This window comes from Apodemus sylvaticus, chromosome 23 (assembly GCF_947179515.1).
Source record: "Apodemus sylvaticus chromosome 23, mApoSyl1.1, whole genome shotgun sequence".
Classification (NCBI taxonomy): Eukaryota; Metazoa; Chordata; class Mammalia; order Rodentia; family Muridae; genus Apodemus; species Apodemus sylvaticus.
Window position 1 is genome coordinate 17,663,467 of NC_067494.1, and position 14,074 is coordinate 17,677,540.

The window sequence follows — 14,074 nt, forward strand, 5'->3', positions numbered from 1 at the left end:
ACTCTGCCTCTGCCTCTGCCTCCTAAGTTCTGGGATTAAAGCTTTGTGTGGGTTTACAATTAGTTTTTTAACCCTGCTTTCAATCCTGAAAATGTTTCATCCACAAAACAGATAATAATCACATTTCCCTGGTGATCGTGTATGTAACAAAACAATGTTGAGAAATGGCTTGCACATTATTCCAGTTTTTTGGTTTGTTTGTTTGGTCGTTTATTCAAGACAGTATTTCTCTGTGTAGCCCTGGCTGTCCTAGAACTTGCTCTGTAGACCAGGCAGGCCTTGAATTCACAGAGATCCCTCTGTCTCTGCCTCTTGAGAACTAAAGAACTAAAGATGTGTGACACTGCAGATCAGCCTGCTGCCCCTCAGCAGACTGCTACTCCTGGGAACACAGCCAGTCTCACCTGATTTCCCATTCCCAGCGCACTCTTAAACACTCTTAAAGTGGCTGTTTACACCACTTCCTTGAGGTGCTGGGGAATGGAGTTGCTGACCAAGTTCAGCATCTTGGACCTGAGCTCCAGCCTGCAATGCACCAGCTCCCCAGAGGAAAGCCATGAGGCTTGGGCACAATGCAGAGATAGATGCTGTCAGGCAGCTACTGGAGTTCAAGGTGGAGGTGGTTGTGGGTGAAAGCGGTGTTGGTGAAAAAGCTATCACGATCCCGATGACTCACCACTGCTTCCTCAAAGACCACGAGCCCACTATCCAGGATTCCTACTGGAAAGAAGCAGCCCTGGACGACGGCGGAGGCTACATTCTAAATGTGCTGGATACAGCTGGCCAGGATACCGGGCGGGCTCTGCAGGACTGTGCTTGGCAGTGGGTGATGGCCTGCTGGGCGTCTTTGCTCTTGATGACCCCTCGTCACTAGACCAGCTGCAGCAGATATGGTCCAAGTGGAAGCCTCACCGCAGCCTCTGGTGCTAGACCTGGTGAGCACTGCTGGAGATGCTCATGGTGCCGCAGCCACTGCAGTCCTTGCTCCCAAGCTATGAGTCCCCTTAGTGAAGACCTCAGCCAAGAGGCAGCTAAGTGTGGGAAGCCTTTGCCCTCGTGACCGTGAGATTCAGAGGCCCAGGAGGCTGGGGCTGTGTCAAGCAGGAAGATTAGACGCTACAAAACCATCTGTAGCTATGGCTGCTCCGTAGCCTGACGATCTTAGTTAAGTCAATTGACCCTTGTCTCCTGTCAAGGTGACAGTTCTCTTGTCATAAGATTTCCCCACCCACCCACCCACCAAGTAAGTTTCCACGGACATTTTTTTTTTATTGTCATTTGGTGAGGAGTGTCCCTTGTTGGCTGTGTTCTGTGAAACTCTATGCAAAATTAAATAAACGTTCTCAGCATTCAAAGCTAAAAAAAAAAAAAAAAAAAAAAAAAAAAAAAAAAAAAAAAAAGATGTGTGACACCACCACCTGGCTATGTATGCCCTTTATGTTCAGTAATTTTCACCTTTAACTATTTTCAAGGCTATAGATGAGTTCATAATTTTCTGATTATTCTGTTAAGATGACTTTTCCACACTTTTATATTTATTCCCATGGTTCATGGAGTTTTTCTTTGCTTGTTTTTAGTCTTTTATTTCTTCTTTAAGTAATACCAAAGGATTATGAATTAATTGGGGAAGTTGTCCACATTTTAACTTACATTGAAAATTTGTCTTAATTTAAGAAAAAACATAAACTGAAGCACACCCCTGGTTTGTTTCCTTCCCTGGCTAACCTACTATTTGCTGTTTAGGTCAGGCTGGCTTTGAGGTCATGGAAGTGTGCCTGAGGCAGGATACACTGTGCTTCTCTAGAACAGAGGTGATGGAACATACCGCAGTGCTCAGAGATGTCATAACAATAAAGCGTGTGGCCCGAGACCTTACCACACACTTTCACTTCTTGTGCACCCTTCTGCAAATGCATGTGTCTCCTACCACCGTGACCTAGATCTGGGAGCTGGTTTTCCCCGACCCAGAATTAAGTAGCTGTAATGGGGGGTTGTGTAGACTTTAACCTTCCTTCCTCCAGCTAGTTCTTGCTGCCTCAGCCAGCAGTGCATGCTCAGGCAGTCCTGCTTCTCTCCAACCCTTTGTTCTAGGAGTTACACTCATCCCTGCAAGCTAGATTTTGGGTTTCTTTCTTTCTTTCCTTCTTTTTTTTTTTTTAAAGATTTATTTATTTTTGTGTATGAGTACACTGTTGCTGTCTTCAGACACACCAGAAGAGGGCATCAGATCTCATTACAGATGGCTGTGAGCCACCATGTGGTTGCTGGGAATTGAACTCAGGACGTCTGGAAGAGCAGTCAGTGCTCTTAACCTCTGAGCCATCTCTCCAATGCCGATTTTGAGTTTCAAAAGCAGACATGTTTGTTTTGTTTACTAACCCTCTTGTGATAGCTAGTCTTGGTTGTCAACTTGACTACATCTGGACTTAAATTAAAAACAGAGGGCACAGCACTGAGGAACTGCTTAGTTTGACGTAGGAAGATCCACTTGTAACCCAAATCTTGAGGTAGGAAAACACATGCCTTTAAATCGGGTCATACCTTCTTCTGAGCCTTGATAAGGACTCGGAAGAGGGAAGCTTTTGCTCATTGCCTGCTTTCTTTGCTTTGCTGGCAAGCCCGTTCCTTCCCTGGCATTACAGCCCACTCTTTCAGGATTCCAGCATCTACTGAAGACCAGCTGAGACATCCAGCCTTGTGGACTGACCAAGTTCTGGATTCTGGGACTTTCTGTTCATAGCCAGTCATTGCTAAACTAGGCAGACCACAGCCTGTAAGCCATTCTAATAAATTACTATATATAAAAATATATATAAATAAAAATATATATTCCATATATATGGGAATATATGTATACATACATATATACATGACTGTACATACTGACACATAGATTCATTTAAAAAGTTCTGCTACTCTAGCTAACCCTAGTGCATGTCTAACATACAGATGACAGGTCTTAGTGAATCACTGTTTCTCGAGTGTTTATGCTAACCCCTATAGATTTTGTCTCTAAGTGTGTGGAGAGAGATTGACACACACACATTTCTATGCTGGGGAGTGAATCTAGGGCCTAGAACATGTTAGGTGTGTGCTCTACCACTGAGTCATTTTCCTAGCCTGGTGACCTTTTATGTTTTGTTTTTTTTCGAGACAGGGTTTCTCTGTGTAGCCCTGGCTGTCCTGGAACTCACTCTGTAGACCAGGCTGGCCTCGAACTCAGAAATCTGCCTGCCTCTGCCTCCCAAGTGCTGGGATTAAAGGCGTGTACCACCGGCCCTGATGGCCTTTTTTAAATTATAGGATTATTCTCATAAGGTCAATCTTGAGGTGTATCATATTCTAAGAAAAATTATTAGGTTTTGTTAATATTTGTGGTCACTTCATGGGCTAGGCTGAAAAATTTTAGAGACAGGGTCTCATGGAACTCAGGTTATCTACAAACTTGTGTAGTTGGTGTACAGACACTAAAAACAAAAATTCACTAACTGATTAGTTATAAAACATTACTGCAAAATTCTTTGGTATAGTAGTAAGGTTGGCAACTTTACAATCTATATTTCTCCTTGGAACTTTTTCTATGTTTAGGAAATGCCCAAATTTCCATTTGGATCTTTCCACTTATGATAATTTATTGTGGCATTTCAGGTTTTGAAAAATCAAATAAAATGAATATCTATTAAACAAGAACCTTGAACCTCAAAGGAATCTAGTTCATCCTTTATTTCTTTAAAAAAAATCATTCACTTGGCCTTGTTGGACATCAAAGGGAGGAGAGGCCCTTGGTCCTGGAAAGCCTTGATGCTGCAGTGTGGGGGAATGCTGGAACAGGGAAGCAGGAGAGGGCTGATTGGGGAACAGGGAGAAGGGAGATGGATTATGAGAGTTTTGGGGACAGGGAACCAAGAAAGGGGACATTTGAAATGTAAATAAAGAATATATCTAATAAAAAAAAGTAAAAAAAAAAAGAACTACTTGTGCAGTTCTGGCACAAATGATATGGGAGTAACTAATCCCCTTTTAATTGGAACTAAGGTCCACCCCTATATCTGACTGTTAAAGTTTCTAAAAACCTGAAACTAGACAAGTCATAAGTCTTGGCAGAAAAAAAAATTCACTTACTTGCATAAGTGTATGGAGTGGTTACATGCTGTAACTCCCTGTAGAGGTTAGAGGACAACCTTTAGGCATCTGTTCTTTCCTTCTGCTGTGAAGTTTTCACCAGAGAAGTCTGCTTGGACATGGGTTTAAGGTAATGCAAAGCCTATTAGCTGTCTGGGTCTTCCAGATCCGAGTGTGCAGTCCTTAGTCTTTCTCACGGTGAGCTTTTAGGCACAAAAACCATGTTCTCGGTTGACATACTTCATTTAACAAAAGCAGTTAACTAGAAGTGGATTACAGACTTCAAAACTCAAGCTTAGCCAAAACGCAAGCTTAGCACTCAATTATTTTCCCAGAACTCTAGACCTTGATGAATTAGGCCTTTGTTTTCCTTTTGGCATGCTACCATCAGAAAACTGTTGCTTCTACCTACACTGTGGAAGCGGTACTGATTAACTATATTGAATGTCTGGAAAGTAGTTAATGGTATCGATGGACTGAATATTTAATTTTTAGACAGTGAGTACAGACTGGGGATATGGCTCAGTGTGGAAAGTGCTTGATGTGCAAGTGTGAGGAATTCAGACATGAACATGAAAGGTGAGCCTGGCCTCATGGCTGTAACTTTAGCATCGGGGTATAGACGGTAGGTCCACTGGCTTGTTGGCCGGCTGGCCAGCTGACATGCCAAACTCCAGGTTCAGCAGGAGACCCTATCTGAAAATACAAGGAGGAGAAATGGTTGAGCAAGGGCCGAGCCTACGACTTCCATCCACGTACAGGCACAGCACACGTTAAGACTGGAATTGCAGAATAACATTAAATCTATATAAGTTTCTGAAGAACTGCCAAACCGTTTTGCCTCGTGACTATACCATTTTGCATCCCTATCAATCAGGCATAAGGATTCCGGTGTCTCCATGCCAACACTTTATTTTCTGTGTTAGTTTTATAATCCCCAGCTTACTAAACATGAGTGCTGTCTCACGGTTTGGGTTTGCATTTCAGTGGCATGGCACATGTGTTGTAGACTGTGTCAATTGGTAAGCATTTGGAAAGATGTTTACTACAGGCTTCTATGTCTGCATGTGTGTGTGTCACCGTGATCCAGCTCAGGGCCTTGCACATGCAAGTACTTTTGCACTGAGCCCCATCAGCACCTCAGGGCACTTTTGAGTCCAGTAACAAAATGTTGCATTGTGGGAGTAACGTGTTTATTCTAGATAATGGCTCCGTGCCATATAGATATAGGTTGCCTGTTCAGTCCTTTGTGGCTTTTGGCCTATAGAAATTTTTGTTTGATGTTCATGTGTCAGTTTTTGTATCGTTGCCTGTGCTTTGGGTCCATAAATTAGTAACAGGTCCCATAATAGGAAACTTTTCTGGATATTAGACCCTTTTTACAGTTTTAAGACTCATCCATTTTGAGTTCATGTTTGTTGTTTAAAGGTAGAGTCCAGTTTAACAGTTTTTCATGTAAATATCGCACTTCCTCGGTACTGGCTGCTGAAGACTGTCCTTCCCTGGTTGAGTGTCCCCAGGCTCTATAGTTTCTAGACTCTATTCTATCTGATTGGTTTACATGCCTGTACCATGCTGCTTCAACTGTAGCTTTAAAATCAGGAAATCTGACTGGCCCAGTTGGTTCCTTTTCAGATACTGTAAAGTCCCTGTTGCCTCGAGCGCTTGTGTGCACTCAGCAGTGTGAGTGTGGAAAGGGTTCCGAGGAGGGATGATGGTAGCAGTCACCACCCATTAACTCACATCAGCATGGAAACCCCGGGAGTGCCTCTGTGCATGCCATGCCCAGACCAGCAGCTGGATGTAAGGCAACAGAAGAATTGGAAAGAGAAGGACAGATCCCCAGTTTGGGTTCCCATGGCCATTGCCAGTTCACTGTCAGCTTGATGAAGACAGTCAAGGGCCCATTCCCTGAGCCCTGACCCAGGAAACCCAGATGGGCAAAGGTAGCCCAAGTGCCTCACATTGCGGTTCTCTTTCTGAGTTTCCAGTCGGCTCTCCTTGATCTTATTTAAGCCATATCAGAATGTTTTTACATGGCACACACCCTCAATTGCAACTCTGGGGAGACAGGCAGGTGGATCTCTGTAAGTTCAAAGCCATCCTGGTCTACATAGTAAGTTCCAGAACAGCCAGAGACTCTGTCTCTATAAACGCGCGTGCACACGAATGCACACACATGCATACATGCACAGGCACACATATGCACACGCGCACACACAGACACAGACACACACATGCACGCACACTCACACTCACTCTAGGTGGACTTGATGGTAAGCCCAGTGATCCCAGTTCCATCCCCAGAGCCATCCTGCTAGAAGGAGAAAACCAACCCTGACTTTCCCAAGTTGTCCTTTCACCCAACACAGGCATGCGCTCACGGAGGAATAAACAAATAAGGAAATAAATAAATGTGTGTTTTAAAATGTTTTCCCTCCTTGTTCTGGAAAGACGCAGTGAAGCAGTATTCGGCAAAACCAGAACGGGGAAGTGGGAAGGGGTGGGTGGGAGGACAGGGGGAGAGAAGGGGGCTTATGGGACTTTCGGGGAGAGGGGGCTAGAAAAGAGGAAATCATTTGGAATGTAAATAAAAAATATATCGAATAAGAAAATGTTTTTAAGGGAAGAAGAAAGGACTTACCTTGGTACCTCAGCATCTCTCTTGGGAAGGAAGGTGTGCCCTCCTCCCTAGTTGTAGGCATAAGGGCTTCTCTAAACCCCACTCGGCAGAGAAGCCATGGGCTGCAGCTTTTACCACCTGTCGTTCAAAGCCCCACCCGCCTTTGAGGAGTCAGCTGGGGCGGAGGGTGGCCCCCCACCATGGGAAGATCTGTTCTGCCCTCAGTCACTTGCAGGTCAGCAGGTCAGCTAGGGTCACATTGCTCCGGAAGCTGGGAGAAGCAGTTAGAGGAACTCAGAAGAGAAGGAGAGAGGGGGCATTGCAACTGTTCACTGGCAGCTCCGGCTGGGTGACATCTGCTGGTCCCTTGTTCCCTAGTACTGGCATAGCCAGAGGTGCCCAGCCAGCCTCCCTGCTGCCCATAACAGGTTAGAGTCTCAGATCTTTTTCATTTTCCCTCTCTTTTCGGCCTTTGGTCCCTCCATCCTCTGTCCTCCCATCTACCTCCTCCCCCTCCTTCCATTCCTCCAGCTGTCCCTCCCTCCCTGCCTCCTTCCCTCCCTCTGCTTTAGACTCTTCAAGCACTAGGCTTCCTCCCCTCCCTTCTGATCCCTCCCCACTCTTCCCTGGTGAGGTCAGAACCTCGGAACCTATCTCTGGTCTTGTCTTCGTATGTTTGTACAGATCACTGTCTGAGTGCTGGGCAGGCATCAGGGAGACCTGGTGCCTGCTCACTGTTGGTACTCTCTCTAGAAAAGAGAGCCCTACACTTCCTCACCCTGGCCCCTTTCCTTGGGGAGAAAGGGCCCTTATGTAAGGACTTATCTACAAATGCCACCAAAGGGGACCGTGTCTCTGAAATAACAGACATGTGAATGGTATTTTCCAAAGCAGAAGAAAGCTGCTAAAGAACAGAAAAGTAGGACATGTGCTTAAAGGTCCTTTTAAATGGGCTGGTAGTGTGGCTTAGTGGTAGGGCACTTGCTTGTATGAAGCCTTGGGCTTAATCCTCAGCATGGCAAAAAGAAAAATTATAAAATATAAAACAAAAGGAGAGACAAGGCAAAGTAATTCCAGGTAATGTCCAGATAGAACACAAAGGCACTTTTAAAAAGTTTATACTTTTTTGTCGTTTAAAAATTATTTTTTGAGATTATAATATAATTACATCATTTTCCCCTTCCCTTGACTTCCTTCAAATGCTTTTTGACAAAACAAATCAAATCATCCATCAGATGTACTTTATTCCTGTCATCTGTGTTGACTCAGTTATACACTGTTCAGTTGTTAGCAGACGGGGCCTTGTCCTGCACTGGAGTGGATATTTGACATAGTTTAGAAATTGTCTTAAGTTCTTAAAAACACTAGATTGTCTGTAGTTTGTCATTGGATGTCATTAATATGAAAATTCTAATTCTTGAGTTTCTCTGAAGCCAGAGCCACAAAAAAGAGCGGGAAAGAGAGCACCTTCCCTTCCATGTTTCCCCCAGTGCCCTCAGGACTCTGTCTCCTTCTAATCTCAAAGCGAGGTCACCGGCCCCTGGCTGGCATTTGGTGAGTGTGGTGGAGGTGTGTGGGAAGGTCCACCCCGGCGAATCAGCTTCGGTTTTTTAGCCAAAGGATCTTTGAACTGGGTCTCTTTAGTGGCTCCTTTTCCACATTGACCACAAACAGAAAAACACTCCTATCGGACTGTCTGCTCGCTTATACACGTGGGTGTTCTGGACTCTGGGAAGCCAATCCTAAGTCGCCTATTGTCCTTGTCTTCTGGCCCAGGCTCCCTTCCAAGTCCATGCCTCACCTGCCTGGTGCTCCCCGGCCAGTGTCCTCCCTGCTGCCCGGCTCAGGCAAAGCGCCTTCTGCTCAGGCCCACTCCTCTGCTCCTGGCAACATCCGCCCTGGAAAGAGAGAAGGGAAGGCAGAGTCTGAGAAAAAAAAAAAAACCTGAGAAGAAAGTAGCCAGTGAGCCCCCAATAAAGGGCAGGGCGCCATTAGTGAAGGTGGAGGAGGTCACAGTGGAAGAGGGGACAGCCGCGAAGCCACCTGACCCCAGTAAGAAGGGACCAACCTGTGCTGGGGTGAGGTCCAGTGCTGGTGTGTGGTCAGGTGCTCTGTGCTTGCCCTGCCCGCGAAGGGTTTTATTTAACTCCTTTTTCATTACTGGGTATTGGAAATTCATATTCTCATTCTTTCTCTTCTTCTTCTCCCTCTCTCTTCTCTCCTCTCTTCTCGCTTCTCTTTGTCCCTTCCTTCCTCTCTTCATATCAACATGTTTATTCTAGATAATGCCTCTGGGCCCTATAGGTATAGGTTGCCCGTTCAGTCCTTCGTGGCTTTTGGCCTATAGAAATTTTTGTTTCAGAAGAAAATTTGATTTTAAACATAGTTCTGGGGATGTGGCTCAGATGACAGAGTGTTTGCCTGGCACAGACAAGCCCTGGGCTCCATATTCAACATCAGTAAACCAAGGATGGCAAAGGACTGTACTCTCCACATGCTGGAGGGGCGCAGGAGGGACCAGGCTCAGGACCTTCTCTGGGGGCAGCGCCGGTCTGAGGGAGCTTTACCTCTCTAGCTCCTCCTTATCCTTCCTCTCCCTCTCCTCCTTCTCCCCAGGCACCTCTTCTTAGCCAGCAGCCTTGTAGCCTCTTCAGGGTTGGTGGTGCCTGCAGAAGTCTTAGGAATGATTTGTCCTCTTGATGGTGTCCTTTGCCTTACAGAAACTTTTTAATTTTATGATGTCCCATTTGTCAATTCTTGATCTTAGAGCATACGCTATTGGTGTTCTGTTCAAAAACTTTCTCGCTGTACCGATGTCCTCAAGGGTCTTCCCCACTTTCTTTTCTATTAGCTTCAGAGTGTCTGGCTTTATGTGGAAGTCCTTGATCCATTTGGATTTGAGCTTAGTACAAGGAGACAAGGATGGATCAATTCACATTCTTCTGCATGCTGACCTCCAGTTGAACCAGCACCATTTGTTGAAAGACTTTTTCCATTGGATGTTTTCAGCCTCATTGTCGAGGATCAAGTGGCCATAGGTGTGTGGGTTCATTTCTGGATCTTCAACCCTGTTCCATTGATCCTCCTGCCTGTCACTGTACCAATACCATGCAGTTTTTAACACTAGTGCCCTGTAGTATTACTTGAGGACAAATCGGCAACCAACAATGCTCTACTATGTTCATAGCAGCCCTATTTATAATTTCCAGATGCTGGAAAGAACCCAGGTATCCCTCAACAGAAGAGTGGATGCAAAAAATGTGGTATATCTACACAATGGAGTACTATTCAGCCATTAGAAGCAATGTATTCATGAAATTCTTAGGCAAATGGATGGAGCTAGAGAATATCATACTAAGTGAGGTAACCCAGACTCAAAAGATGAATCATGGTATGCACTCACTAATAAGTGGATATTAACCTAGAAAACTAGAATACCCAAAACATAATCCACACATCAAATGAGGTACAAGAAGAAATGAGGAGTGGCCCCTTGTTCTGGAAAGACTCAGTGAAGCAGTATTCGGCAAAACCAGAACGGGGAAGTGGGAAGGGGTGGGTGGGAGGACAGGTGGAGAGTAGGGGGCTTACGGGACTTTCAGGGAGTGGGGAGTTAGAAAAGGGGAAATCATTTGAAATGTAAATAAAAAATTATAACGAATTAAAAAAAAAAAAAAAGAAGAAGAAGAAGTCTTAGGAACTACACCGGCAGTCACGGTGGCCGATGGTGCTGTGTCCAGAGCTGGAGAAGGGGCCGGGGTTGGACCGGGGGCCGAGGCTGGGACAGTTGTACAAATAGGTACAAGGAGAGAACCAAGTGGAATGAAATGAAAATCCAAGGAACAGAACAAACACTGGTGTGCCCCACTCCCCAGGCCTGGGGTCCATCGTTCTCAAAGAGAAGGAAGCACACACCACAGTGTGTTCTCACGGTTCCACTATATTCTTCTGTAGCCAAGCAACGATAACAAAACTGCATGTGTGAGACATCCAACCAGCTCACACTCTGTCACCAAGTCTTCTTTAATAGCAGTTACATCAGTTAGCACTATCTACCAAGTGGCAGGGTCTGTGGGAAGCCCGACTCTGAACAGAATGAAGGCAAGGTTCTCCGTTTGCCTTTTATCGCAAGTATCTCTGTGCTTTGGTAACATAGTTAACTACAGCATCAAAGCCTTTTAATGGGCATCATTAGCACCCAGGCCACACCCGGGACTCAGGCTGGGCAGGTGGCATCCAATGGAGAGGCTCCTTTCATTTATTCTGATTAAGGTTTAAAATACCCCCGCCACCGTCCCTGTTTGGACACAGGATTTTGGTATAGTTGGGGCTTGTTCAAAGCCAGCTCACGAACTTCCTGCTACAAGTGCCTGACTTGGGATCACAGGTGTGCACTGCTATAACTTTGCTAAGTGTCATCTTTTCTCGAAGATGTGGTGGCACACACCTTTAACCTCAGCACTTGGGAGACAGTACACCGAGAGACTGTGTCTCAAAAGAATCTACCCAGAGCTGATAGGAACATATCAACGCAGATAGGAAAATGTTTAGGGGGTGGGGGAAGTTCTATCTAATCAAGTAGTCGCATCCATTTTAAGTAGCCTTTTCTGTTCTCTGAATGCTTCGAGCAGGTATGTACAGACACACACACATACACACATACACACACACAGATCCATATATGCAGTGAAGGTTTAGCTGTCAGGGAAAGTACAGGTGGGCACGTATGTACGGAACCAGATGTATATATATGCAGGCACATATAGACCCAGATACATGTACAGGCGGATACGTATAAACCCATACGCATGTACAGGCGGGCACGTATAAACCCATATGCATGTACAGGCGGGCACGTATAAACCCATACGCATGTACAGGCGGGCACACACATCCATACGCACAGTGTGTATGATGACAGGTACAGCTGTCAGGTCTGCTTCCACATTAACGCTTCTTCAGACTGAAAGTGTCTTCACTGTCACTGTATCACTGTATAGCTGCATAATGCCAAATACATGTTCTTCCAGGTCAGAATCCCTTCAGCTTGGTAAGGAAAACATTTACTCCAGAATTGCCTGCCAGACATAGGCCCGGACAATGCTTTTGGCAGGAGAAACCTTATGTGCAGGAAAGGCGGATCCATATCCAGAATAAGTCTCTACTCCAGGAAGGACAAAGTGTTGTCCTTTCCACGAGAGAAGTGGTCCGATATAGTCATGTCACGGTCACCCCAGGAAATAGCGCCATATCTGGGGCTCAGCGCCTAGTTTCTGCTGTTGGCAGTTCTGGCGCACCACAGCAGCTGCAGCTGAGAAAACAGCTGACTATCCACAGAACAGATTGCTGTCTGCTTGATTGCTGAACTCCTCCTCAGCTGAAGTAACCTTTGATGAGCGTTTACAGGGGACACAATATCTTCATGTCCTTTGACCATTTGAAGAGATCCCTCCACACACTTCTCTTCCCCAGATGTCTTTCTAACCAATTCTCCAGTCATGCTTTTTCCAAGGCCCTCACCCTCCAGCTAGTCCAGTGGCTATAGCTCATGAGTCAGTGACTAGTTGAGAAGCTAACTGGCCATTTTCCCTTCTAACAAAATGTGTCCTACCGGAAGTTCCTCCCACTGTGAAGATGGCCCCTTACCAGTGTCTTTCAGAGTTGTCCCCTGTAAGGCTGCAGCTGCCCACTTCTGGGTGGTGCCTGCATAACGTGCAGAGCCATCAGTAACCAGGTCCCAGTCTTCCTGCCCCCAGTCAGCTGGTCATAGGGGACACCCCCTAGGCTGCAGGCACATGCAGGCAGCAGACAGCATTATAACAGAAGAAACCATAGGCATCTGCACAGCCTCTTCATGTGACTTGCTTATGCAAGGATTAGGGTTTCCCTTGCCCAGGGTCCCACAGGCAGTGAGTTGTACCTTCAGGTGAGAGATCCAGGTTCTGGTCCTAGAGGGTGGTTTGATGGCGGCATGTTAGTAACAGTTTGCTCCCCTTGTGTATGCAGAGGCGTCTGCACTGCCACAGATGAACTCTCCAGGAAATGGAGAGTCTGCACAGAGCCCACAAGGAGTCGCTTCACAGCTGTCCAAAGGAACCACAGAGAGGTGAGCTCAGCAACTGAGGCCTTTTTCACTGAGTAAGGATGTGTGTGTGTGTGTGTGTGTGTGTGTGTATTACAAAGTGCCGTGTTCACCCCAGCCAGTTAGAATGCCAGAGTTTAACAGGAAGGTTTATTTTTCTCCTTAATTTTCTGTAGAACTTGTATCTCTAAGAAAAGGGGAGTCCCTTTTTCTTTACTCCCCATGGTGAGATCTGAGTGTGTCTTAAGGACAATAACCAACAGCTGGCCGACCTCACCAGTGCAGGCTGGCCACCCTGGCATCTTGGGAATCTAAAGCAGAATTAAAAATGCAAGGCCATGTGGGCCACAGAGAGAGCTCAAAGCAGAACGGTCTGTGGAGAACAGAGATGGAGAGGAAGGGGAAGGGGGTCCCGTTCATCCTGTACCAAGAGTGCTTCGAATGCCACAGTTTCTGATGTACAGAAAAGTTGGGTACAGTAACCCCAGGACTTAAGGAAACTGAGGCAGGAGATTGTTGGAGATCTGAGACTGGTCAGCACCATGTAGCGAGACTGATTAAACCCAACACAGATAGGATGGTTGGTTTGTGACTGATTCCAGCACATAGGAGACTAAAGAAGTTGGGTTTGAGGCCAGAATGGGCTACAGAGTGAGACCCACCCACCCCCAACTCTACAACAAGGAAAAACACGTGAAACACAAACAAGAAAAGTAGATCACGGTGGCACACACTTATGCCAGGGCAGGGTCCAGGGCATTAACTATGCCCCACAGTTGTGGAGTTAATTGAAGGACAGTTGGCAAAGCTACAAGCCAGCCTGGGAGTCTGCAGGACACATTGCTCAGCTGCTTCTCTGGAACAGTTCAGTTTGTGTGGTGTGAGGTTGACTGAGCAATCATGCCAGAGGATTCTTAAAATCCAGCCTCTCTCTCTCTCATTCTGTGTGTATGTGTGTGTGTGTGTGTACATATATATGTATATAGTATGTGTCTATTGTGTGGTATGTGAATATGTGTGTGTGTATATTGTGTGGTTGTGTGGGGGGTATGTGAATGTGTGTGGTGTGTGAATGTGTGGGTATATTTGTTTGTGGGTGGTGTATGAATGTGCGTGTAGTGTGTGTATGTGTGTTGAAGTAACATAAAGATCCTTACTGGTACTTTGACCCAAGTTTAAGCTGTGTTTGATCCATGGTAACCCTTCTGAGGAAGGAACTAGGAAGTGTTCACTTCTGACTCTAATAG

The 14,074-nt window shown here is 45.8% G+C and overlaps 1 protein-coding gene and 1 pseudogene across 1 annotated transcript in view; both read left to right on the forward strand.

The window, feature by feature from the left end:
* The first annotated feature begins 480 nt into the window (after positions 1 to 480).
* Positions 481 to 1,156, forward strand: LOC127674140 (GTPase ERas-like; annotated as a pseudogene).
* A 3,483-nt stretch (positions 1,157 to 4,639) lies between these two features.
* The window catches only part of LOC127673531 (ensconsin-like), a 242,188-nt gene continuing 232,753 nt past the window's right edge, over positions 4,640 to 14,074 (forward strand). Inside the window, 4 exon segments of the mRNA XM_052169198.1 lie at positions 4,640 to 4,701; positions 8,179 to 8,292; positions 8,522 to 8,680; positions 8,682 to 8,839. Of these exon segments, the coding sequence (XP_052025158.1) occupies positions 4,640 to 4,701; positions 8,179 to 8,292; positions 8,522 to 8,680; positions 8,682 to 8,839 (493 nt within the window).